Here is a 25,260-nt window from a genome sequence, read left to right on the forward strand (position 1 = left end):
CTTGGCTAAAATTCTTGGCAAACTCAGAGATGCTTTGTGAAACCATGGCAAATTTGGACTGAGGTTTGCCAGAAAACCCCAAGCTCCTTGGGCTGGGGGTTTTGTTATGAAAGTTACTTCCAACTCCATTGACTGGTGTTCTGGGGAACGTTGATGTGTTGCTTATTTTTCATATGGAAGCAATGGAAAGAAACAAAAATACAAAATTGATTGATTTTGAAAATGTGCTTGTTTTCATTGCACGTATAAAATCCTATTTCAAGAGGAGAAAAATTCCAAGTTGCTTTCCCCATGGTCATTAACAAAAGACTCGGAGCAAAGTGGTTAATAGCATAAGGAGCTTAGGTTAATTATTAAGCTTGCCCTATGGATAGCTCTGAGCTTTTACTATGATAGGCACCCAACCTGCACACAAACTAGTCTGGTAAGTTACAGCGCGACATGATTCAGTTACCTGCAGAACAATTAAAGTTAGTGCTTGGAACACCCTTGTCCCAGAACAGCAACAAAATTGAACCAAGCTGTCAGGTTCCAAAGGGGTGAAACCAGAAAAGTTATTCTGAAACCAGAGGTACCTGTGTGCATCTCTCATCTGAGCAATGGAGGAAAAGGTAAGCAGTATGGTCGTCGTCTTTGTGTGTGTGTGTGTGTGTTTTTGTATCGCTTCAAATGCAAGGTCACTGTGAGTACAGGTTGTAGAATCTGGTCTGTAGTGATTGCGGTTGCATTCATTGAGAAATGTAAGAAGGAGCCATCAACCACTGATTGCATTGTAAAGTGGCAGAGCTCGTACCACAAAAGATAGAAGCAAGCTAGTTTGTGGATGTTTTCCATGACTATAGTGTTCACATATGAATATCTAATCTCCATCAGAACCTGGAAGCAGGAGGAGCAGTGGGAAGGGAATATATATTACTGAACATTTGTATACTTAGGTTGAGAGAACCTGGCAGTTTTCTCTTTCTGCTGTTTACCTACCAGGGCCGGCTACAAAACTCATGATTTTTAGCCACTGCTCTGCTACAGACTCGCCGTGGGACATTATACTAAGTCACTTACCTCCAGGGGTGCTGGAACAATGTGTATAGTGAAGGTGCTGAGAGCCATTAAACCAAACTGTAAACCCTGTATATGAAGGAAAGCACTTCAAGCTGGGGATGCGGCTGCACCCCTAGTTCCAGCACCTATGCTTATCTCTCTGTGACATCTGTAAAAGAGAGGCTACAATATGTATCTGCTTCAAGCAGGGATGTTCGGAGACCCAATGAATTGACTGAAGTGTGTGCGGCATGTTGGGACCTTGGGATGAAGTGCCCTGTAAGCTATCAATGGCCATGCACGGCTGCCGGATTGAAAGGGGGATGTCATTCAAACAATCCACTTTGTTGATCTCAATAGGACCAGCAGAAGGCTTAAAGTTTCCAAGGTGCCTGTCACGGTTTCCCCGTCTAACCGCAGCTCTGTCCCGTTTGTGGCCTTTCTGAGTGCCCCCCTCAGGTGTCAGCCTTTTGCCTTTCCCTATCTTGGAGTGAAATCCCACAGTTCTCCCGCTCCTAGAGCGGGTCCTAGGCTGCAGCATCCTATGTATCTCCTGCGCTCAGGGCTTAATTTGTGCCAGGGCTGAGCCATGGCACCTCAAGGCTTGGCAAGTCATAGCCCTGGCACCTCTGGGCTTCCCGCATCAGTTCTGAATATAAAAAAATGGCTTGACACCCCCCACTCCCACCCCCAGCACCTCTTTCATTACAAATTAAACATGGACTGTGCTTATCTGGCCGGTCCGACCCGTGGTTCTTCCCCTTGGCAGTCTGTGACCAGTGGTGCGCAGGGCCACCTGGTCGGCTGTTGTGTTGCTTGTTTTGCAGTAGGAACAGAGAGTACAGAGAGGAAAAAATTATTCTTGAGCAGCCTATGCACACGCCTCTCTTTAGAGCCTTGCAAATCCGCAGATATCCGTGGGCCGTTTTTGCGGATCATGGATCGGCTGCGGATACAAGTTTTGGATCAAAAAAGAACGAGATAAGTTCACGGAGGCTGGGTCCATCAATGGCTATTAGCCAGGATGGGCAGGGATGGTGTCCCTAGCCTCTGTTTGTCAGAAGCTGGGAATGGGTGACGGGGATGTATCACTTGATGATTACCCCTTCTGTTCATTCCCTCTGGGGCACCTGGCACTGTCAGAAGACAGGATACTGGGCTAGATGGACCTTTGGTCTGACCCAGTATGGCTGGTCTGATGTTCTTATCTGCTCAGGGCTCTACGTATACAGGCTTACCATCCCCCGAGGGTAACCTAGGCTGCCCTAACTGCTTTATAGGTTCCCAGCATGTCTGTGTCTCAGCCTGGTTCCCTCAAACAACACCCCCTCTCTTGAAAGTGTGTTCCTTTCTAAACCTGCCCCAGGTATTCTGCTCTCCTGGGTTCTAGTCTTGGGTCTGCCACTGACCTATTCTGTGACCGTGGACAAGCCCTTCAGCCCTCCGTATCTATTTCCCCCCACACCGTCTGTCCATCTTGTTTATTTAGATTGTAAATTCTTTGGGGCATGGGCTGTCTGTACAAAGGGCCCTAATTTCGGTTGGGACCTCTAGATGCTACCATAATAATCATTGTGAATTATACCTTCCTGTTAGCTCCTTGTCTTGCTCTAGCCCTCCTTTCCTGTTTTCTCGACGCGTGAGTTGCACCAGAATTGAGACGCTAAGACTCTGAGCCTCCTCTGATTGTTCCCCCAGGCAGTAATATCTCCATTTTGTAGATAGGGGAAACTCAGGGGTAGGTCGTACTTTAGCCACCAACCTTGCGCAAGGGGTAGCGTATAGCTGCAGCACTCCTGGAGCAGCCAAGCAGAGGAAGCGACCCTCCGTGCCCTCCGTTAGCTTTGCTGGGCGTTCGGCAGTGCCAGCTGAGGATCTGACCCTGGACACCTTCCCTAGGAGGTGGACTGAGCTCACAGACGCTTTTTGCACAGAGTGCTGAAGAGCCAGAAGAGTTTAACGGCGCCCTTCTGAAGGAATGGCGCGCCTAAATCCCTTAAGCACTCTCGACAGTCCCTCGCTCGGTGCCAAAATAGGAGTAGGGCTTGGGAAGACGTGGCCCTGGGTGCTGAGCACCTGAAGATCTGGCTCTTGGAGTGATGAGGCTTCGTTTGCTGTTATCGGCCCCGGGTGTGTTTTTAAATCTTTTCTAGTGAATGAGATTAAATGATTCTCTCGCCGAGGCTCTTTTTGATTTCAGGAAACAGCCCTCCCTACCTGGCAGAACGATGACTCAGAGCAGCATGGCCTGCCCTGAAGGCTTGTCATGTGAATGAGGAATAGAGAGGGCTTTTTTATGTTACAGCGAGGGCATGCGGGTACTAAAGCCACATGCTAGACCTGTGAAGATGTGAGCGATCTCAGGGAAAATCTCCCATGCAGTTGAAGTCCGGGGCCAGAGATGAACACTTTGATACCGTCCTTTTTGAACGTGGAGCTGCTGCTCTTTGCAGGTGAGTGCTAGAAGGCAGGGGCTCTCAAACAATTATCTATGGGGCCAGCAGGACAAAGGAACGAATGCCACTGGGAAGGCAGTGGGATTGTTGGGAGGCTGGGAGCAGCTTTGCAAGGGGCTCTGCCTTCATGGGAGGCTTGTGAAGTGGTTTGCGGTAAGGAGGAAGTTCGATGCCACAGGGCACTGGCGGTAGCATGCAGGATTTCATGCAGTGTTGTAGCTGTTATACAGAATGTGCCACTTTGCCAGTAGTCTCTATACACTGTGTATTACAGACCCAACCATGGACCAGCAATGTCCAGTGCAATATTTCACCTACCCAATACTCCAGTGCTGGGACACGTGGCGGTGATTTTTTTTTTTCACTACAGTGAACAACTATCTCCTCTAGGTTGTTGGTTCAGATTTAGCTCAGGCTAGTAGTGGACAAAAGTTTTTGTCATCTGATGGTTTTGTTGAGGATTTTGGTGAAACATATTTGGATCCCAGTCTAGTTCCTAGAGGAAAAATGTCCATATCTCACAAACCATTATAACTACTACTCTTGTTGATAGCCTCAGCCGATGTCCTCTGTTGGAATGGGAACTGCACTGCTCTCCAGTTCATAGGTGGTCCCATAAGGTCATTCTCTGGTGAGGGAAGCTTACTCCATTGCTGTCTATGCTGTGAATAACTAGGAGACGTCATTCTTAGTTTCTAGCCTCCGTTATGTTTGCTAAATCCAGCTAAACACAAGCAAGAATCTCTGAATGGTGTGGAACACAGCTCCTTCATTTGGCTGTCCCACTAGGCAAGGACCCCTTTGTATCTGCTCGTAGGGGCTCTATATAGTTTTCCAAGAGGATGTTTCATGGTTTAACTAGAGTGGATTATCACCAATCCCTCTGCAGAACAGAACACTCTACAAGTGGAGCAAAGCTTGGGCAAAGCAGTGACTGCAGGAAGGCTTGTAAGCTCAGCATAGCAAGGCCTAGATGTCAGTCTCATTTTCAAGAGGGTCTTGGGCACTTAGGAGCTTATGTCTCATTGGACTTTATATCTCCTCACATTTGTATTCATTCTATATATGCGTGTGTATACATATTATGTATTTCTAATCTATTTTAGTTCCTCCAGTTATGCTGTTTGGGATTTGTTTATTTAGGGAAGATATACTTTGGGTCGGAACATGTTGCTAGTGAACCTTTTAAATACCTTCCATGCAGAAATGTGTCTCAAGCATTGCCGATGATACATGCTGCACACGACTGTTTCTGCTGCTATATTACATTTCATCCTGAAGTATCTGGGTTATTTTTGCAGTGGCTTCTGCAAAGTTATTCATTGAACCCCAGGAGGGCAGCCTTGCTGGAGGAACATGGATCACCCTGACATTGGATGGTAAGTTTTAGGAGGCTGCTAGTAATTGGTGGAAATCATTGGATAAAATGGAGTACTTGGAAGAATTGCAAGGGGTCAGCTGTGTTCTGAAACACAAGACCATAACAGGGTTCAAAAAAGAGTTAGATACATTCATGGAGGATAGGTCCATCAACAGCTATTAGCCAGGATGGGCAGGGATGGTGTCCCTAGCCTCTGTTTGCCAGAAGCTGGGATGAGGGATGGATCACTTGATGCTTACCTGTTCTGTTCATTCCTTCTGGGGCACCCGGCATTGGCCACTGTCGGAAGACAGGATATTGGGCTAGATGAACCTTTGGTCTGACTCAGTATGGCCGTTCTTATGTTCTTAATTTGCCATTCTGGTATGGGCAACTGTAAATGTAAAACAAAACAAAAAAACCCCACACAACAACACAGCAATCAGGCCCCCCAAAATCATGAAAAATCATTAGATTTAAAAAAAAAATAATCAATGCTGTGTTCTTTTTATTTGCCTTCTGGATTTTGAGCATTTTAGGGTGCACTTCAGTAACACTGACCTGCTTTTCTCTGAAATCATAAGAGCTAGAAATGTACTCCTTTTTCAAATGAAAGATGAGATTTTTGTATAGTCACAGGACTGCAGTAGCAGAGGCTTTAAGAAAACCATCAATTGTATTGTGAGACTTGTGATAAAATCATAAGAGTTGCCAACATAGTCAGTCACATAGGCCATCATTGTCAAACTTGCTTGCCCCAAATTATCCATATAAATAATGCTACCTAGCTCTTACATGCCTTTCATCAGTAGATCTGAAAGCACTTTACAAAGGACGTCAGGATCATTATCCCCATTTTTACAGATGGGGAAACTGAGGTGCAGAGAGCAGGCAGAGTGACTTGCCCAAGGTCACCCAGCAGGCCAGTGGCAGAGCCAGGAATAGAACCACATCTCCTGAGTCCCAGTCCAGTACTCTGTTCTTTAGGCCATAAATAAATGACCTGATTTTCAGAGGTGCTGAGCACTGGCTTCAGGAAGAGTTGCAATTCCTCAGCATCTCTGAAAGATCAGGCCATTTGTGTGTGCCTAAATATGAATTTTGGTGCCTGCCATTGGTGCCCAAGTTTGAACATTTTGGCTTTGTCATGTATAACCGTGCAAAATATGTGGAAAGGGGGTGTAAAATGCCAAGGTGCAAGGTAGTGGAGAATCAGGCCCAGTGCAAGCAGAATGCTCTGTAAGAGAATGTGTATGGGAGAGGTTGCCTGGTAAGTAGCTAAAAGAAGTTCACCCCCAAAGAAGATACATAGCTGAGTAGGAAGATGAACCATGTTTTAATATGAAAGACAACGCCCCACACTTGGTTTAAAAATCCTTGATTAGGGGCTGGCACTGCTGTTGCTAGACACAATCTGAACTGCACCCTGTAAACGTTTTAATATGTTGTTGTCACGATCCTGCACTTACAAAATGTTTGTCGTTAATGGATTGCTTAGGTCTGACATCTCCCCAGTTACAGTTCACTTATCCCACCAGTGGGTCTTCGCTGGAAGTGTCCCTAGTGAATCCCATTCTGCCTCCGGTACGGTGTGATGTCCATCCTGTATATTTCGATTTATCCATCATCAGATGCAAAACGAGGTATGGCACTCTAATAAAGGGGTTCAGAAATGACTTTCTAGGCAGAAGATGCTGTAGGAAAACATGTGAGGACGTTTTCTTGTTGTTTTCTGAATGTGTGTTAGCTTCAATTACTGTTTGAACCATTAGCATAAAAGACCTACCAAGATCCAATGGTTGGAAAGGTAGAAAAATTCAAATTGGAAATAAGGCACAGATTTTCAGTAGTGAGGGTAATTGATCAGTGATACAACTCACCCAGGGGCGTGGTAAATTCTTCATCTGAGATCTCTATATCGAGACCAGATGCCTTTCTCAGCGATATGATCTCGCTCATCCCCAAGTTACTGGGCTCAGTAGCATTCGTACGTAGTGGGAAGAATAAATCTTCCATTGCAGCAATCATGGGGGGAGAAATTCTCAGGCCTGTGTTCTGCAGAAGGTCAGACTAGATGACTCTAAAGGTTCCCTTCTGGTCCTAAAAGCTCTTAATCCAAGTGAAAGACTCATTATCCCCACACCTAGGCACAGCGGGATTAAGCAAAGCTTTGGGAGTCTTTTGAAAATTGGGGCGTATGCTCTCTAAAGCTAGCAAGAACAATACTTCTGAAAGGGGCGCTCATGTATTTTGAGCCACACATGTAGGTTTTGTTGTGTTGAAATTCGACTCGGGTGGCTAGACTGACAGCTGAACTCCACTCTTGCCCCCCAGAGGTGGTCCTTCTAGGTTCAATTTGGGGCATGCTGGCTGGCAATGGAAAACTTCCACAGCTGCTGCCCAGGCTATACCTGCTATTATGTCCTTTGCCAGGCTGTCACACTGGTTGGAGAGCCCTCTTCTGGGGAGCAGTGCCCCTTGTCTGGGGGTTATGGCACAACATCCCCCTCTAACTCTGTTGTCCCTGTCCCCACATCCCTGTTCTGCGCTTGTTCATTTGTGTCAACCTCGGTGTTTTGTGTCTCCTCCCCTCTTCTAAGGAGTGACCAGTGAGGTTGGCGTAGCTCCATTAAAGTCAATGGAGCTACACGGATTTACATCCGCAGAGGATCTGGCCCATGTTTTACTTTAAAACACACGAGCTGTTGTTTCCTTTGAAGGTCCTCGCAGCAGGAGGGGCTGTACCAGCTGGAGGTGATTGCTAATGGGCAGGTGATCAGCAACCCGGGTGGGATGCCTTGTGACAACTGCACTTTCAAGGTAAATGCCAAGGAGGGATGGGAGGAAATGGCTAAAGGTAATCCAAAGGGGGGGTTGCAACTCAGGGTAACAGACTGATGCTGACAGGACTTGGGAGCTGGAGCCCGGAGCAGGGGAGCTGCAGGTTTTTGCCTGGAGCTGGAGTGGAGCCAGAGCATAGCTCCAAAGCCCTGGATGCTGAGACAGGAGAACTTCGGTTGACTGTTGGGGCGGGAGGAAATTCTGACAGTGCTATCTCCTAGGTTGGGAAGAGGTGGATGAGCTATTGCTTGAGTCATTTAAAACTAGCCCTGACAAAGTGCTAGGGGATGAGGAATAATCTAGCGCTGGTTCCCAGGTAGGGTGACCTGATGTCCCGATTTTTATAGGGACAGTCCCGGTATTTAGGGCTTTGTCTTATATAGGCGCCTATTACCCTTCCCCGCCACCCGATCCCAATTTTTCACGCACAAGGTGTCCTTAGAATATTGTTCTCCACTTATATAAGTCAATTCGTTGCCATGGCACTCTTGTGGTTAGACATTTGTGAATGTTCTATCCAGAAGCTGATGTTAGCTCATGTTCCTGTGGCTGGCTGATGTCATTATGGAGAAAATTCCCCTCTACACACTCTACTTCCAGTTCCCCAGTAGCTAGGGCTTACCCTTGAGCTGGTTATCTGTGCCAAAGTTCATAGGCCTCAAGCCTTGTACTAGCTCCTAAAGCTAATGTCTTAGAGGGTACAGGCCTGTAGGTTCCTTGCATTACTGCTAAATATAATAAAAGTAGAACTGAAGGCAAGGCAGCGAATATAATAAAGGAAGCTAGGCCTGTGGGCTATGGCATGAAGCCCATGATAACCCAAGAGGTCTGTATACCAAAACCATGGGTTCATCAGGGAAGGGGTGCAGTCAGGCACTGCTCCCCATGGCACGTATCCAGATATTTCTAAACTTTGTCACTCTGAAATTCTATTGGAAATCTTGAGATCAGCTCTGCCTTCAAGGTTTGCAATTCTTTGTGAGATTTGGCCTTATTGGGAGTGTTACCTGGGGTTCCCTAAAGCCAAAGCTCTCGGTAACTTTACTTTCTGCAAGGTGGTATCAGGAAATAAACCAAGGGAGATGCAGCACCTCTGTCTCCTATAGGGCTGGCATAAATCACACACAATCAAATGCTTTTACTTAAAGCCTTCGCTTTATTAATCTCCAGCACTTTCACGAGAATGCCTTTACTCAAAGTCTTTGCTTTATTTAGTCTCAAGCACATACAAACACAATAGGTTATAGATCACTCCCAAAAAATAGTTACCCGTGATCTGGAGGGGTCTCGAGTTGTCAAACGACAAGGTTCAAGTGGCCAGCGACCTGCCTGTCACTGTGGATTTCAAGAGATGTCCAAAAGGTCAAATACAAATTCCTCAGACCTGTCTACCCCTTTTATGTTAGTAACTGCTACAATTATGTCAACAGCATGTCAATCAAAGAAAAACCATTAAGCAAGCCCTATTTAAGCTGTTAGTTATACACATGTGTTTTTGCAGAGTCTGCAGTCTCGTGGGCCCTGACACACACACATACACACACCAGAAGTCAAATATGGTCCTGTTTTTCACAGACCCTTACCTCAGCATATCAGAGAGGACATAGAATCAGACTCGGGCCTCATGATCACTGCCCCCCTTCTCTCCCGGCTTTGCCTTGGTGGTGATAAGGCTCATACAAAGGCCTGACTGGTGCTACTTTTGCCAATACATAAATTAATCCATATTCTATCCCAATAACTTGAGCACCTGGCTGGTTGCTAAAAATGCCCCTCTCCAGCAGAACTTTTCGGGGTGTGTTTCCACTTGTGGGTGAAGCCAGGAAATGCAGACGAAGATGCATTATGCCGTGTTTTGTCTTTCTGCATATCCAGTGCAGCAATGGAGGCTCTGGGAAGAGCAGAAGAAGGCTCAGATTCCTGGGTTCTCTTTCCGTCGCTACCTGCGAATTACTGTGGCAGCCTGCAACGGTCATTTTTACCTTCTCAGTTCCCCATTTGTAAAATAAGGATGATTCCACTTGGCTCCTTTTTTAAAACCCTCAATTGTGCTCCCACTAACGTCAATGAAAAAAAGCACCAGTGACTCTTATGGGTGCAGGATCAGGATTTATAAGAGCAATGGGTTTAAAATTATTCTAGGGTTACAGAGATCACTTAACCCTGGCAGAGCAGGACCCTCAGCCATCGCTGTTTGCGAGAGAACGAGCCCATTTGTGCTTGTCAGTCCTGTCTAGCTCTTTTCCAGGAGTGAGCAGGAGATCCTGATGTTTTCAGCAAATGGCACATTAACACATACAAGTCATTGGGCGGTTCAGCTAGCTTAGAGAGTTGATGAAAAATCACCAGGGGATGCTGTTAATGAGAGACATTCCAAGCGAAATAAACCACAATGCGTCTCTTTGTTTTGGGACTGGAAACCTGTGAGCCATGAGTATTAAAAAATTAATTTGGCCTCTCCAGTAGACTGCAAAACCCGCTGCAGGCAGTGACAAGTCTGAACTGCTCACAGAAGGTTTTCCTATCAGCTGGTGGCTGTTGCCTCGCTGCTCTAATCCGCTCCTTGCTCCAGCCAGTCCGGCTGGCTGTGGGCCGGTGCTGATCTCTCTCCTTTGCGATGACTGGCATGAAGGGAGCTTGATGCTAATGCTCATGAATTTTTTAGATTGCCATGTCTCCAGCCCGAGAGGGAGGCAGAGGCCAGAATCTATCAGAGAGTGCAAAGCTATGTTGGGTCACATGACAGCTCAGATGGAATCAATGTTGTGAAGTCCTGGAAAGTCTGACCTCTGCCAGGTCTTAGGCTGCTCAAGGGGATACTCCGAGTGCTTGACTCCAGAATATAAATGCATGTCGGGAAGGGAGAGGGAGAGATGGCTAGGATCTGAGAGAGAGAGGGATAGTGGGCATGGGGCAAGAGAATGAGAGTGTAGGAGGGCCCACTTACTTTTTAATAGGGATAAATCCTGGTCCCATTGAAATCAATAGGCGTTTGCCAGTGATGTAAATGGAATCAGGGTTTACTTTAGCCCATTAATAATACCTGGGTCTAGATTCACAAAGGTATTTAGGTGCCTAAAGATGCAGATAGTCACCTGGTACGATTTAGAAAAGTGCCTGCCTCCCACTGACAGTCAGTGTAAATCCCACGAGGCTCCTAAATACCTTTGTGAAGCTGGCCCTTAGCTCTTACATGTTGCTTTTCATCTGGAGAGTTCAAAGTGCTTCACGAAGGGAGATAGGTATCATCCTTCCCATTTTACAGATGGGGAAAGTGAGGCACAGATGCAAAGTGATTAGGACACAGTCACGCAGCAGGCCATGTGCGGAACCCAAATCTCCAGCCTCCCAATCCAGTGTCTATCCACTGCCTCCCAAGAACACAAAGCTGGGCTTCTTTACCGTGCTCTGACCACTGCAGCTGAAACTGCAGTTCACATGTTGTCCAGTTTTGGGATGACATCTCATGAAAATCCCAATGCTGCACGTTTCTAGGAACTCAGGAGTTGTCAGATCAGATCAGGCAATTGGTCCGTCTAATCCAGTATCCCGACTCTTAACACTATACAGTCTCTGAAGCCACAGAAGGAGCCAAAAAAAACCCCATGATACACTTAATTCTGCCTCAGCACATGAGGCTGGACTAGAGGGCCTCTTGGAGTTCCTTCCAGCCCTTCCTTTCTACAGTTGGAGCAGGGTAAATACCTCCCACAATACTCCGCTGATACTGGCTTGTGTAAAGCTCTGGGAGCCAGATCCTTGGCTGGAGGTGACTTAAGCAATGACAGTTTATCCCAGTGGAGGAGCTGGCTCTGTATTCATTCTTCCTATGTTTGCTTTCCAAGAACAGTCTAGAGAAGGAGTGAATTGGCAGGAATGCTTGCAGGGAGTGTTAACTGCATATGGGAGAACAACCCGCAGAGCAACAGATAGGCATGCTATAAACATCAGTAATATTCACAGAAAACAGCAGGGTTTCAAACTGAAACTCACACACCACGAACCTGAGGCTAAGAGTTACGTTCAGGTAAAACAAGTGATGCCATGTGAGCTGTAATTCCAATCAAAACTAATGCTTAGATTGCAGACGTTGGCTACAAATGGTCATCAGGCCCAGAATCATTTGTAGAAATGATTCAGCCAGCAATTGTGAAGGTACAAAGAAATTCGGGACAATCTCAGGCTGCTCGTGAACAAATGAGGAGCAGAAAGAGAAATTTCATTGATTCGATTTTTTGCTAAGAATGATTGGTTCAGCTCTGTACCACGGTACCCGTGGTCAGCTGGGCAATGCAATGCACTGAGGAAACATGTGGGACTGTGCCCTAGTGGAGAGACACTGTAGTGATACCTTCCTGCATGCAATGACACTCAAGAGGCAGAGACATAGGACTTCAGGAGCACCGAGGGAAACACTAAGGCTTCCAGGAATGCTCTCCACTCCAGAGGGGCTGTGTCTGGGATCTCCACTCTGTTCCCAGAGTTATAATCTGGCCCTAGTTTCCAACTTCTGCAATGATCAGCGTCATAAATATAAAGGGAAGGGTAAACCCCTTTAAAATCCCTCCTGGCCAGAGGAAAAATCCTCTCACCTGTAAAGGGTTAAGAAGCTAAAGGTAACCACTCTGGCACCTGACCAAAATGACCAATGAGGAGACAAGATACTTTCAAAAGCTGGGAGGAGGGAGAAAAACAAAGGGTCTGTGTCTGTCTGGGTGATGCTTTTGCCGGAGACAGAACAGGAATGGAGTCTTAGAACTTAGTAAGTAATCTAGCTAGAGATGCGTTAGAATATGATTTCTTTAAATGGCTGAGAAAATAGCTGTGCTGAATAGAATGAATATTCCTGTCTGTGTGTCTTTTTTGTAACTTAAGGTTTTGCCTAGAAGGATTCTCTATGTTTTGAATCTAATTACCCTGTAAGGTATTTACCATCCTGATTTTACAGAGGTGATTCTTTTTTACTTCTATTAAAAGTCTTCTTGTAAGGAAACTGAATGCTTTTTCATTGTTCTAAGATCCAAGGGTCTGTGGTCACCTACGCAAACTGGTGAGGATTTTTACCAAACCTTCCCCAGGAAGTGGGGTGCAAGGGTTGGGAGGATTTTGGGGGGAAAGACGTTTCCAAAATACGTTTTTTCAGGAACCCAGATAAAGTTTGGTGGTGGCAGTGGAAGTCCAAGGGTAAAATAGTTTGTACCTTGGGGAAGTTTTAACCTAAGCTGGTAGAAGTAAGCTTAGGAGGTTTTCATGCAGGTCCCCACATCTGTACCCTAGAGTTCAGAGTGGGGAAGGAAGCTTGACAATCAGGTTATATTCTGGAGCATGAGATCATATTGCCCTTCTGTCCTGCAGGTTGAGTTAGATCCTTGGTGACCCCTGTACAGACCCGTTGCCTTCAGTGAGGATGCACCGGTGTAACTGATTAGCAACTTAATAACAGTTTTATTGGTGAGGCACAAGATGGAGACGAATGCAGCTCTCTCTTCTCTTCACTGTGCTGGTTCTGCAGAGCTAGCAGAAGTAACCAGCAGTAGACACCTATTGTCATCACTAAAATGGGCAGATCTGACTCAGAACACACTGGGAGCAAATTTGCCTATAAGAAGGGGGCAGTTTTACATAGTCACTCATCAGAGTAGAAATGCACTTTAAAGACAAGCCTCAAAATAAGTGTGTCTGAAATGCTGGTTGCCAGCTGTGTTGCGAATGATGCATAATCAGATCTTGTAGGGCTGCTGTGGAAGCTTGTTTATTTAACAACAAAATTCTTCTTGCAGTTTTCTGTTGCACAGACACCTGTGGTTTACCAAATTAATCCACCATCTGGCGTCCCAGGTAAGGGATCTTCCTTTAAAATGGAGACTGCTTTGATGTTACATATTTTCATCTTCCGGGCAAGGGCTGCCATTTTAGCTGATACACTGGGGATTAAATTAGGCATCTACAGAGCTGAAAGCATGAGCTACTATAGTTTGAGCTATGAAGTCAAGGCTCTATAGTTAGTAAGACTCATATTCTCCGGATCAGGCACAGTGAGGATGCTTAGCATGTAGGGTTGCCAGGTGTCTGGTTTTCAACCGTAAAGCCCAGTCAAAAAGGGACCCTGGCGGCTCCCGTTGACACCGCCAACTGGGCTGTTAAAAGTCCGATCGGTGACACAGCCAGGACCTGGGGCGAAGGCAGGCTCCCTACCTACCCTGGCTCCACGTGGCTCCAGGAAGTGGCCACCAGGTCCTTGCGGCCTGTAGGCGCTGGGGCAGCCAGGGAGGATCCATGCACTGCCTCCACACTCAGGATTGGCTCTGCAGCTCCCATTGACAGGAAACCATGACCAATGGGAGCTGTGGGGGGTGGGGCCTGCGGGCGCAAAGGCAGCGCACACCGCGCAGAGCCACCTGGCCACCCATGCGCCTAGAGGCTGCAGGGACCTGGCGGCCACTTCCTCAGAGCCGCGGTAAATGCTGCCAGGACCACCGCACACCCCGGAGCCCTCAGCCCTCTGGCCCCCCAACTCCCTGGCCAAGCCCAGAGCCCCGTCCTGCATCCCTGGCCTCACATCCAGCTGGAGCCCTCAACCCCCCCCCCCCCCCGCAACCCTAACTCCCTGCCCCACCCCAGAGCCCACACCCCCTCCCACACTCCGAACCCCTCAGCCCCAGCCCCAATCCAGAGCCTGCAGCCCCAGCCAGAGCCTTCCCACCCGCCTTCCCTCCCCAACCTCCTGCCCTGACCCGGTGAAAGTGAGTGAGGGTGGGGAAAAGCGAGCGATGGAGGGAAGGGGGATGGAGCGAGTGGGGGTGGGGCCTTGGAGGAGGGGCAGGGCATGAGCGGGGCCTCAGAAAGGGCGACGCAGGGGGCGGGGTGGGGGTGTTCAGTTTTGTGTGGTTAGAAAGTTGGCAATCCTAGTAGCATGCAGTGACTAGTGGGTAACACTTGCATTTGGTGTCTGTAGGAGTGAGGCACTTGACTGCCTTTGCACAAGGCTGTCTGAGTAGGAGGATGTTGTAGAACAATAGTGCATGCCTTGGTTATCTGTATTTCTGGTGATCTCCTGGCTCCTTTTTTGGGGGGGCGGGTAATTACTTTTAAAGGGATTAAAGTCCTAGGTCCTGATTCTGCAACCCCATTCAAACTGCTGCACCCACACAGAGTCTCACTAACTTCAAAGGGGCTTTGCGTGAGCAGATCTGGATCGGGGCCTCAATCAGCAAAAAAAGAGGTAGACAAAGCCCAAGCCTGGTTCTATGAGAGTCAAGCAGGAGGAAGTAAACACTTGTATAGGACTTCAGATCAGAATAGATGCTTGTCTGTTTCAGGTGTCTATGACTTTCTCTTTTGGCATGTGTATCTCACTGGTGGTTTGTCTGAGAGTGAGCTATGGATTCAGGGACTTGGTCTCTTTGTGCCATAATTCCACTGACATTTTTGAGCTACTTTGGAAGATCATCTGAGTATAATTTACCGTTTTGGACTTTGAAGTGCTTTGAAAGCAAGTGTCCTAGGGCTCAATTAACAAAGGTATTTAGGTGCTGAAAGATGCCTCAGATGCCTCAGTTCAATCACCTGTCCAATAGGGATAACCGTGTTTTCCAGCTCGTAATTCATATGCGTGGTGATAGATTCTGATCTGAGTTGCACCAGTGTAAAAGTGAAATGTGCCCACTGAAATCAATGGTGTTAATCTGGAGTTAAGGGCAAAGAGAGCAGATTTTGACCCACGGACTTTTGTTGTGGTTTTTACCTATTCAGTCTCAGTACTGCATTAACGGCCCCAATTCAATGGAGTGCTAAAGAACATGCCTAATTTTAATCCTGCAGATAGTCTAATGGAAATTCACATGCCTAATGGGAAGCAGGGGTTAAATGCTTTCCTGAATAATGATGGGGCTACTCATCAGCTCAAAGTTAAGCATGTGGTTAAGTGCTCAGCTGACTCAGATCTGTAATTAACATAAAAGCACAATCTCGGGTCTCCAAAATAAAAAAACAATGTCCAAAAGATGCCGTTTGGCTAACTGAAATGACTCGGCAGGAAAGCTGGCCAGGTAATTCTACACTTTTTTAAAAACCAATGAAAAAACTAGAGGAACATTTTTTTTTTCATTTTGTCAAAAATTGTTGGTGTCTGTTGGAAAAACCAGAAATTGGAATTCTCTTTTTAGTACCAAAAATGAGTTTCCAGTTAAGTCAGTGAAATAGTTGACTCCTGTTGACTGCCAGTGGGAGCTGCTGGCCTAAGGACTTTTGTAGGTCCCACTAGGCACCTGTATTGTTTCCTTGTGCTCCCCTGTCTTTATCCATCTGCTGTCTCTCTTGTCTTTTTTTAGATTGTAAGCTCATCGGGGGAGGGACTGTCTCTTTGTTCTGTGTTTGTACAGTGCCTAGCACAGTGGGCCATGACTGGGGACTTCCAGGGACTCTGGTAATACAAATAATAATAATTATTAAATACCCCTTAGTAAATCTGGCCCTTAACCCCCACTTTGTCAGCTGCCTCACTCCACAAACATTAGCATGCTGTTTAAAAATAATCCCTTTATTTTATTTCTCATTTAAACAGGAAACGTAATACAAGTCTGTGGGCAGATCATTGCTGGAAAATACGAAACCATGGACTTTAACGCTGACTATATTGATGGGTAATTACATATATTAATGTTCTGGCTCTGTCCATGTGATTGGTTTTTTGGGCATTTCTTCGATCAGCCTCCTTGACAGCAATAAATTGCAACCAGTTGGCACAGAGCTGCTGGTTTCCTCTTGTTGTGGTTTATTGCAGCTCACGAGTTGGGCTCCAGCAAACTTTGTTAATCTAATTGCAACTGGTCCATTAAGCTAGTCCGTTGATTGAGCGTCTGCACAGTCAATTGTGGCTCAGTGTGAATTGTACTGTAATTGCATCTGGATGTTGGAGGTTTTATTTGGGTTAAGAGATTAAAAGAAACTAATTTCAAATGTAGGAAACTACAAGTTAATAAATTTCCTCTTCCAATTGCATTTTTAGAAATTCTATTCGCTTGGTTGGGGAGAGTAATTTTCATGGCAAATGTAAAGTTAAAGCAGAGCTCTTAAGAAACAGTGGGCCAAATCCTCAAAGGTATTTAGACTCCTAGCTTCCATTGAAATCTCTGGAAGATAGATGCCTAAATACCCTGGAGGATCTGGGCTGTGTGCCTCAATCGCCACTGCCTCGAGCTTCATAGAGTCACTTGCACTTCCACAGAGTGGCAACCTGGTTTTCCATTGCCCTGTTGCTTAAGTGGTCATTTACACCAGGGTCAGGTGGGTGTAAAATGCCACCATTCTGAATGCCCATTGGTGTGAATGGTCACACAAGATGGAGGGTAACAGAGGCCCAGCGAGTTCAAAGTGGGGATAAAATGCGACCACTAGGCTAAGTGACTGGCGGATTCTGAACTGGCATGTGTAGGCATGGTTGTGCAAGGCTGTGGAGAATCAGGGCCCAGAGGGTCTACAGTTCCTTTAAAGTATTTGGTCATGCAGCAATTTACGTGACGAGAAGGGTAATCAGACCTCATGCTTCAAGAATTTCACTGCTCATCCGAGGGGTCAGGAAGAAATATTCTCCCATTGCACGTTTGCCTAGGGTGTTTTATTCACCAGTCTCTGAAGCAACAGACTTTTGCTGCAGGGGAGGCAGCATTCTGGTGAGTCGCAGGTAAATTCTCCAGTTAGGGAACTCAGACGATATAAATCATAAGTAAGGCGAGGATTTAATCATGGGCATTTATGGTATAAGTCATGGATAGGTCACGGGCAAGAAACAAAAAATCATGGCTCGTGGCCTGTCCATGACTTATACCATAAATACCCCTGATTGAATCTTAGGCGGGGGTGCTGATGGGGGGAGCCCCAAGGGGGCCAGCGGCTGCTCTGGCCACTGCTGTGGGGGGAGCCAGGCAGCAGCTGCTCTGGCTGCTGCTGCGGAGACGTCCCGGGGGGCAGGTGGCTGCTTCAGCCACTGCTGGGGGGATCCCTGGGAGCCCAGGAGCTGCTCTGGCCACCACCGGGGTGGGGGAGCCCTGGGGGGCCAGCAGCTGCTCCAGCCATCCTGGGACTGCTGCCAGGAGCTGCTGAGCTGCGGCAGCTCTGGCCACCCCCAGGACCGCTGCTCAGGCAGTCACCAGGGCCAGCTGCCCGGGGCCTCCAGGGTGGCGGCCGGCTGCGGGGCCACCCGAGCAGCTGGCTGCAGAGCCGCTCCAGCAACGGCTAGCGTGGCTGTCCCCCAGGTCACCTGAGCAGCTAGCCCCAGCGTCAGCCATGCTGGCCGCTGCAGAAGTCACAGAGGTTGCAGGAAGTCATGAAATCCACGACCTCCATGACACAGAGTCCTAATCGTAAGTCAGTAGAGCTGCACTGATTTACACCAGCTGATTCAGAGTCAACAACCCTAGCCTCTGGATACTGATTAACGTCCTGCATTCAGTACCAGTTATTGTTTCACCCATCTTCAATGGGAACTACAAGTGCTGTGGTTAATGAAATGGAAAGTTGGAATGTGTTTCAGTGTAGCTTTGGTGTGTTGGTATCCTCCACTGAAATGCTGGTTTCATTTATTTACAATATAACCTCAAAACACTGGTGAGCATACTCGAGAAAATTCAACAACTGAATAGATTCAGCCTATAGTTTTATAGGACCGCTATGCTCACCTTTAGTGAATATGTGCAGTGACTGGAGCAGGATTTCACATGAGCTCTTGCCTCATTCACGTGGATCTTGTAAAATGCCCAGTGAATGAGGCTAGGGCTCCTTAGATTTGCAAGAGTTGTGCATGTTTCATAAGGTGTATGGGACACAGCTTTCCAGGGTTGTCAAGTCAAATAGTTCCAAAATATGGAATTTATTTTTTCACCGAAGCCAGTGGACGTTTTGCCAGTGACTTCAGTCGGTCCAGAATTTCACCCTTGAGCTTAATGGCTTCCCCTAATGTCACATCTTTCCTGTTTGTTTCCTATCTAGCCCTGTTATCCTCGAGGCGGAAGGAGATGGATGGATCAGCCTCTGTTCTTTTGCCAACAAGCAAACGAGAAGCATGTTAGTTTGTGATCTTCCTTTTTGCTTTGGGTTGTAGCTAATTTCATATTGCTGTGACATCTCCATATGATTGATTGTAGAGGATCGTCTGTCCATCTCGGTTATGATAACAACAGGCAGGTGCTTTGTCACAATTTCGAGGGGCTCTTGAAAAGTCAGCTCATTGGGTAAACAGTTGGAGCGCCTGGGGTTCTAGATGGTTGATTTTCATAGAAATGTAGGGCTGGAAGGGAGCTCGAAGTCACTGAGTCCAGCCCCCTGCAGTGAGGCAAGACCAAGTAAACCTAGACTGTCCCTGACAGGTGTTTGTCCAACTGTTCTGAAAAACCTCCAATAATGGGTATTCCACAACCTCCCATGGAAGCCTATTCCAGAGCTTAACTACCCTCATAGTTAGAATGTTTTCCCTAATTTCTAAACTAAATCTCCCTTGCTGCAGAATAAGCGGATTACTACTTCTTCTACCTTCAGTGAACAGAGAGAGCAATAGATCACACTCCTCTTTTACAGCAGCCCTTAACATATTTAAAGACTGTTATCAGCTCCCCCTGTCTTCTTTTCTAAAACTAAACATGCCCAGTGTTTTTTTGTTTGTTTTGTTTTTTTAACTTTTTGGTCAGGTTTTCTAAACATTTTATCAGTTTTGCTGCTCTCCTCTGGACTCTCTCCGGTTTGTCCACATCTTTCCTGAAGCATAGCACCCAGAACTGGACACGGTACTCCAGTGAGGTCTCCTCACTGCTGAGTGGAACTGGACAATTACTTCTTGTGTCTTTCTTACAACACTCCTGTTACTACACTCCTTTTCCACAACTGCATTTCATCATTGACTCATTCAATTTGTGATCCACTATAACCATGAGATCCTTTACAGCAGTACGACCACCTAACCTCTTATCCCTCTTATTTTGTAGTTGTGCATTTGATCTTTCCTTCCTAAGTGCAGAATTTTGCCCTGGCCTTTATTAAATTTCATCTTTTTCGTTGTTTGCCTGCATCTTGTTAGATTACCACAGTCAGGGGAGGTTTTAGGTTCCTGGTTCTCTTGCATCCTGTTAGGCAACAACATAGTTATTAGAGCTGCTTGGAAAACTGAATTTATGTTCTGCGGGAAATTCTGCCGTTTCAAAATTTTGTTTTTGTTCCAAATGGGAACAAAAGGTTAAAATTCCTTATGGAACAGAAATTCAGAAAAAATTAGATTCAGAAACATTGGATCATTTTGATAGTGTCAAAATAGTATAATATGAAACACCGAATACAATACATCTAATCATAAAAGCACTATGTGTATAAATATATTTAAATCAATAATTTAATCTAATATCAAAGTTGAAACAATGAGAGTCAAAACAACTCGTTTCGAGAATTTTTCCAGTGAACAACTTCTTGAAAGGAGTAATGGTCTCAAGTTGCAGTGGGGGAGGTTCAGGTTGGATATTAGGAAAAACTTTTTCATTAGGAGGGTGGTAAAGCAGTGGAATGGGTTACCTAGGGAGGTGGTGGAATCTCCTTCCTTTGAGGTTTTTAAGGTCAGGCTTGAAAAAGCCCTGGCTGGGATGATTTAGTTGGGGATTGGCCCTGCTTTGAGCAGGGGGTTGGACTAGATGACCTCCTGAGGTCCCTTCCAACCCTGATATTCTATGAAATTGTCCCTTTTCCACAAAACATTTTGTTTTTGATGATACTGGGTCTTCGGGTGGAAAATTGGTCCATCAGAAATTTGTCCCTTGGCTTTAATCATTGCCAACCTGAGTATAAGTGGCATGCTAGGAAATGTGCACTGAACAAAAGACAAGAGACTGATTCCATAGTCCTTGTTAAGTGTCAGGGACTGGGATGTGGGAGATCTGACCTAGTGGTTCGAGCTGGAGCCTGGCCTCGTGGTTAAAGCCAGGAACAGGCTTTAACCACTAGGCCAAGGGTCAGAGCGGAGACTGGCCAAGGGTCAGAGCTGAGTCAGGAGCCAAGCAGGGGAGCGGGATAGGAGAATGCAGCTGTCTGTGTAAGGGCTGAGCAGCCAACAACCTGCCGCTGCTGTTGAATGCAGACCTGTGGGCTGCCGACAGCCAGTTGGGCAGGCCTGCCAATCAGGCGGTTCTGCTGCAGCCCCACTGGCCTCATTAACTGGCCCGAGGGCTGAGCAGGCTAGCCGCAGGCTCAGCTGAGGGAACTCAAGCCCATAGTTCCTGACAGCTAAGGTCCTTTTATGCCATGGGAGTGGGCCAGCATAGCTGCCTTTGCACTGCCCACTCCACCCCAGTGTAGGGGGTGTATTAGGAATGCGCAGGGGGAAAGCAGAGGGTAGAGCTAGAACGCACAGCACTCTCCAGGATGCTTTGGCTGGCAGAACAGACCCACCCTACTGGCACCAGTGAGACCAGTGGATCTCAGGGTCAGGGGGGCTAATAGAACGGCTTAGGCCTTATTGCTGTTGGGATTTTAGCTGCGGATAGTCGCCCCCAATGCAAAGCCCCAGCATTGGAAGCAGTGACACAGCATGGTTTAAACCCCCCCTTTCCCCATGTGGGTTAAATTGGGGCCAGCTGCACCAATAGAGATTGTAGACAAGATCTCCACCAACGGAGCACACCAGGGCTTGCACTGGTGCGGCGACACTAGTGACTAAGCTCCCAGTGTAGACAATGTCAGCTGTGCAGGAGTTCATTGCAGATGAGGATCGGGCGCTTGACTCTTCTAAGTGACACAGAGGGTGGAAGTATCATCACTCACTTTAAATACAGGTGTAAGTGACTAAGTGCAGTGTAATAGGAAAGCTGCCAGAGTGGATCTCCATGGGGGGGAAGTTTTCATGCCCCCGGGACAGCAGCTCCTGGCAGTGGCATTCCTGTTTGCGTTACTTATTTAGCCAAATATAAACTATCTCAGTTCCCTTAAATCATAAATTCCTTCTCCGCTGCTGATGAAAAGGTCCTTGTTTAAAATATGGGAGTGGCAGGGCCAAACTATTAAGGGTTTAAGCGGTTTGTCAAATTACTGTTTAAACTTTTACAAACCTACCCTTGGCATCATTGATTTTTTCAAAGCAGTTTCAATATTAACAACATTCTTAGCCTGCTTGCTAGTAATCTATAACCACCCCTCTGAGAGAGAACTGTTCTGGTAATACTGCAATGTGCAGGCTCCTCTCTTCTTGGAAAGACACACAGGACCTGATTCTCAGTTTCTCCATTTCTGTGGTTTGGGGTGGGGGAAATAATCCGGGTCTGCCTCCTCCTGAGCACCCCCTTGTGGTCAGGGGTGTTGCAGCTTCCTACCTCTGTTTCCCTCTTCAGGACTCCTTAATAAATTGTGCATACAGGCAATCCACCCCTCCATAGGGGCTGGGTTTATCAAGATCAAAGTTCAGAACAAAACTCAAAGTCCCAAAATAAAATCTACAAAGTTCAACTCAATTCCCTGCTTTCAGCAGGCAACTCCCAGCCCTTCCTAGCTGGAATGTTCCTCCCTTCTTCCCTGGAGTCCTCTTTCTCTGGCCTTCAGCTATCTTCAGCCCTCTGACTTCCTGGCCCAAACCCTTCCCCGATCAAGGGTCTTCTTCAGAAGTCTTCTGGTCTCTGTCACAGTTTTCTGTTTCCCTTTGTTTCAAAAAGAAAAGGAGGACTTGTGGCACCTTAGAGACTAACAAATTTATTTGAGCATAAGCTTTCGTGAGCTACAGCTCACTTCATTGGATGCATTGAAGTGAGCTGTAGCTCACGAAAGCTTATGCTCAAATAAATTTGTTAGTCTCTAAGGTGCCACAAGTCCTCCTTTTCTTTTTGCGGATACAGACTAACACGGCTGCTACTCTGAAACCTTTGTTTTCTGTTTCCCTTTGGCTCTTTAGAGGCGTCAGTTGCTGTCTATCAGGCCCCATTTAGGGGCCATTAATGAGGCACCATTGGGCTGGGGGCTCCTTAAAGAGGCCCAGTCCACATTGTGACAGGGGACAAAGTCCACCTTTAAGCCATTGTTGCATTTCTCATACCTTGGGGCCATAGAGTGTATGTCTACACTACAGAGTAAGCCCAGAGTCAGTAGAATTCAAGTTAGTGGACAGGTTTGTTAACCTAGGGCTTGAGCATCTACACTTAGTGGTAGCCCCAGGTTAGGACTTGTTGAATCCTGGGCCCCATCCCATCCTGGGTCTCCAGTGTCTACACTGCATTATACAGGCCCAAGTCCAACCACCCATATCCCAGACTTTCTATTGCTCTGCGAAAATGTGGCCGCTCTAGCCCTTTGTTCATGGTGCATTGTGGGAAAACTTGGCTGTCCACCAAACTTGACTTTCCAGAGGACAAAGAAAGTCAGCCCGTGGAATTGCGGGATAAGTTTGGTGGGCTCCCAGAGCATGAGTCCAGCGGGGCTGCATCTATACTGCACAGCAATAAGGCTTGAGTCCGGGTTCCCAGCTTGAGTCCGGCTCGGAACCTCCAGCCCTGTAGGGTCCTGGGACCCTGAGTCCAAGCTTTGGGTTAGCGTGATTTGTGTGCAGATGGAAGAGGGTTGAGTCTTGAGCCTGAGTTTGAACCCTGGGCTTACTTTGCAGTGTAGATATGCCCAGAAAGGTCTGGCCAGTAGCTAGTCTGCATCACAGCAACCTCAGGACTGTACCTCTTCCTTACATCCCTCCTCCTATGCACCTTCTCCAGTGACCCAGTCTTGTGAGATGCTGTTTGCCTTCACCTCCCATTTAAGCTGAGGGTCCAAGCATCCTTCCAGTATCAGGATCAAGCCCTGGGACTGGGGACAAGCTGTGTTTTGTTTGGAATGGTATGGCTGTGTTTTCCTTGTGTTCCCTTTCCTTTCTAAAGGCTTCACAATTTCGCTGTCTCTTTACAGCTATCCCATTCAGATGGATCATGGAACAGGGACCTTACAGTGCCATATCGAAGGCAGCTATATCGGTCAGTGGAAAGAGGAGAACATGTATACCTACAATTCTGGTCTCTGCCTCGAAAGGTGGCATGATTAATGAAATACCCCCCTGGGTGTACAGCTGTCCCATCGGAAACCCAGGGTCGGGAGCGAGTCCCTGGAACGCTTCTGCCCTTTCTGACTCTGGTCTTATGATTGTAACCTAATGACTTATTTATTGTAAACATTTCCCTCCCTCACCCATTTTTTGACCTTCACCTTTCTTTACATGATAACTTTCCTCCTCGTATCTAAGTGGAGGCGCACAAGAATGAGTTGTCCCCAGCTATGTACTTTTACGGCCCTGTCCCTGGAGTAGCTGAGTTTTGATGGTGTTTGTGGGCTCAGTGTGTCACTTGCTCATTGGTTCACATCACTGTGTTACTAGGGCTGTGAAGGTGCCCCTTTTGCTATGCTTGTCATCTGGGTTGTAGGCCTTTGATACAGGCCATTCCTAGGAGAATAGGTGGAGGGGTGGGGAAGCTGCCTCATGTGATTACCAATGTGTAAGGGTTTGCCCTGATGGAAGCCCAGAGTTATTTAGGTCTGGTGGCTAAGCCACTGAACTGGGATTCTAGAGACCTGGCTTGGATACTGACCTGCTAGGAGGCTGTGGGCAGTCACTTTGAGTGACATTTTCAAAAGTGCTTCAGTCCTGTTTTCAAAAGTGACTTCGGAGCCAAAATCCCACCGACTTTCAGTGAGACTTAAACTTCCTAAGAGCCATAGTCCTGTTTGAAAACAGGACTTAGAGGCTTTTGAGAAGATTACTCTGAAGCTTTCTGTGTGCCTCATTTCCCCTGACTCTGTTTTGTATGTTTAGATTGTAAAATGCGACAGCGACTGGCTCAACGGGGTCCTGATCTCGGTTGGGGTCTCTAGGTGCTCCCATAATAATAATGTGGCAGGCTCCTCTGTCAGCTGGAGACTGTGCAATCTGGTTTTGGTGTGACCACTCCACTGGGTTTTTTGGGGTGTGGTTCTCGAGCTTCTGTGCCATCTCATAGCATAACTAGTTGATGCACTTTGTCCTCTTGCGGTAAATCAGAATAGCTCCCCTGAAGTCAATGGAGATACACCGGAGTAAAGTCAGTGAAGAAAGGAGAATCAGGCCCTTAGTGTAGATCCTAGTCTGGTGTGCTTTTTCTACGGACTCCCCCATGTTCCTGCATTAACTGTGTGTGTTTTCTCTTCCAACAGGTTCGCAGAACATTAGCTTTTCAGTGTTCAACAAAGGAAAGTGAGTAATTGAAACACTGCCTCGTTCATCTGTGGTTTCCTATGGTAGCACAGCTGCATTTCTGGGTCCAGAAAGAGGACCTGGATACATTTAATAGAACTTGCATATACATACCTAGCCATGGCCCTTTGCTGTCTCAACGGGATGAACTGATCATCATTGCAATAAGAAGAAAGTTCCCTAGAGACTATCGAAAGGATCTGGGGGTCTTCTTGCCATTGTTAAAGTGCACAGAACAGGGGTATCCATTAGATACAGATGGGCATAATTCCCTATCACCACTCTTCTACATGTGCAGGGTGGCTGAGTGACTTGTGGACATTTATTTCTCTTAGATGGGC

At 46.8% G+C, this 25,260-nt stretch overlaps 1 protein-coding gene across 6 annotated transcripts in view; it reads left to right on the forward strand.

The window, feature by feature from the left end:
• The first annotated feature begins 397 nt into the window (after positions 1-397).
• PKHD1 (PKHD1 ciliary IPT domain containing fibrocystin/polyductin) overlaps positions 398-25,260 on the forward strand; it is a 363,852-nt gene continuing 338,989 nt past the window's right edge. For all 6 annotated transcript variants that reach the window (XR_006289317.1, XM_043542122.1, XM_037893881.2 and 3 more), the window contains exons 1-10: positions 398-611; positions 3,344-3,491; positions 4,796-4,873; positions 6,353-6,497; positions 7,575-7,674; positions 13,476-13,533; positions 16,259-16,337; positions 18,682-18,756; positions 23,605-23,669; positions 24,880-24,919. Coding sequence is in view for 5 of the 6 variants with exons in the window: in XM_043542122.1 (XP_043398057.1) it covers positions 3,440-3,491; positions 4,796-4,873; positions 6,353-6,497; positions 7,575-7,674; positions 13,476-13,533; positions 16,259-16,337; positions 18,682-18,756; positions 23,605-23,669; positions 24,880-24,919 (692 nt within the window). In the remaining variant the exon portion in view is untranslated. The remainder of the gene's footprint in view (positions 612-3,343; positions 3,492-4,795; positions 4,874-6,352; positions 6,498-7,574; positions 7,675-13,475; positions 13,534-16,258; positions 16,338-18,681; positions 18,757-23,604; positions 23,670-24,879; positions 24,920-25,260) is intronic.

This window comes from Chelonia mydas, chromosome 3, assembly GCF_015237465.2.
Source record: "Chelonia mydas isolate rCheMyd1 chromosome 3, rCheMyd1.pri.v2, whole genome shotgun sequence".
In the NCBI taxonomy this organism is placed as follows: domain Eukaryota; kingdom Metazoa; phylum Chordata; order Testudines; family Cheloniidae; genus Chelonia; species Chelonia mydas.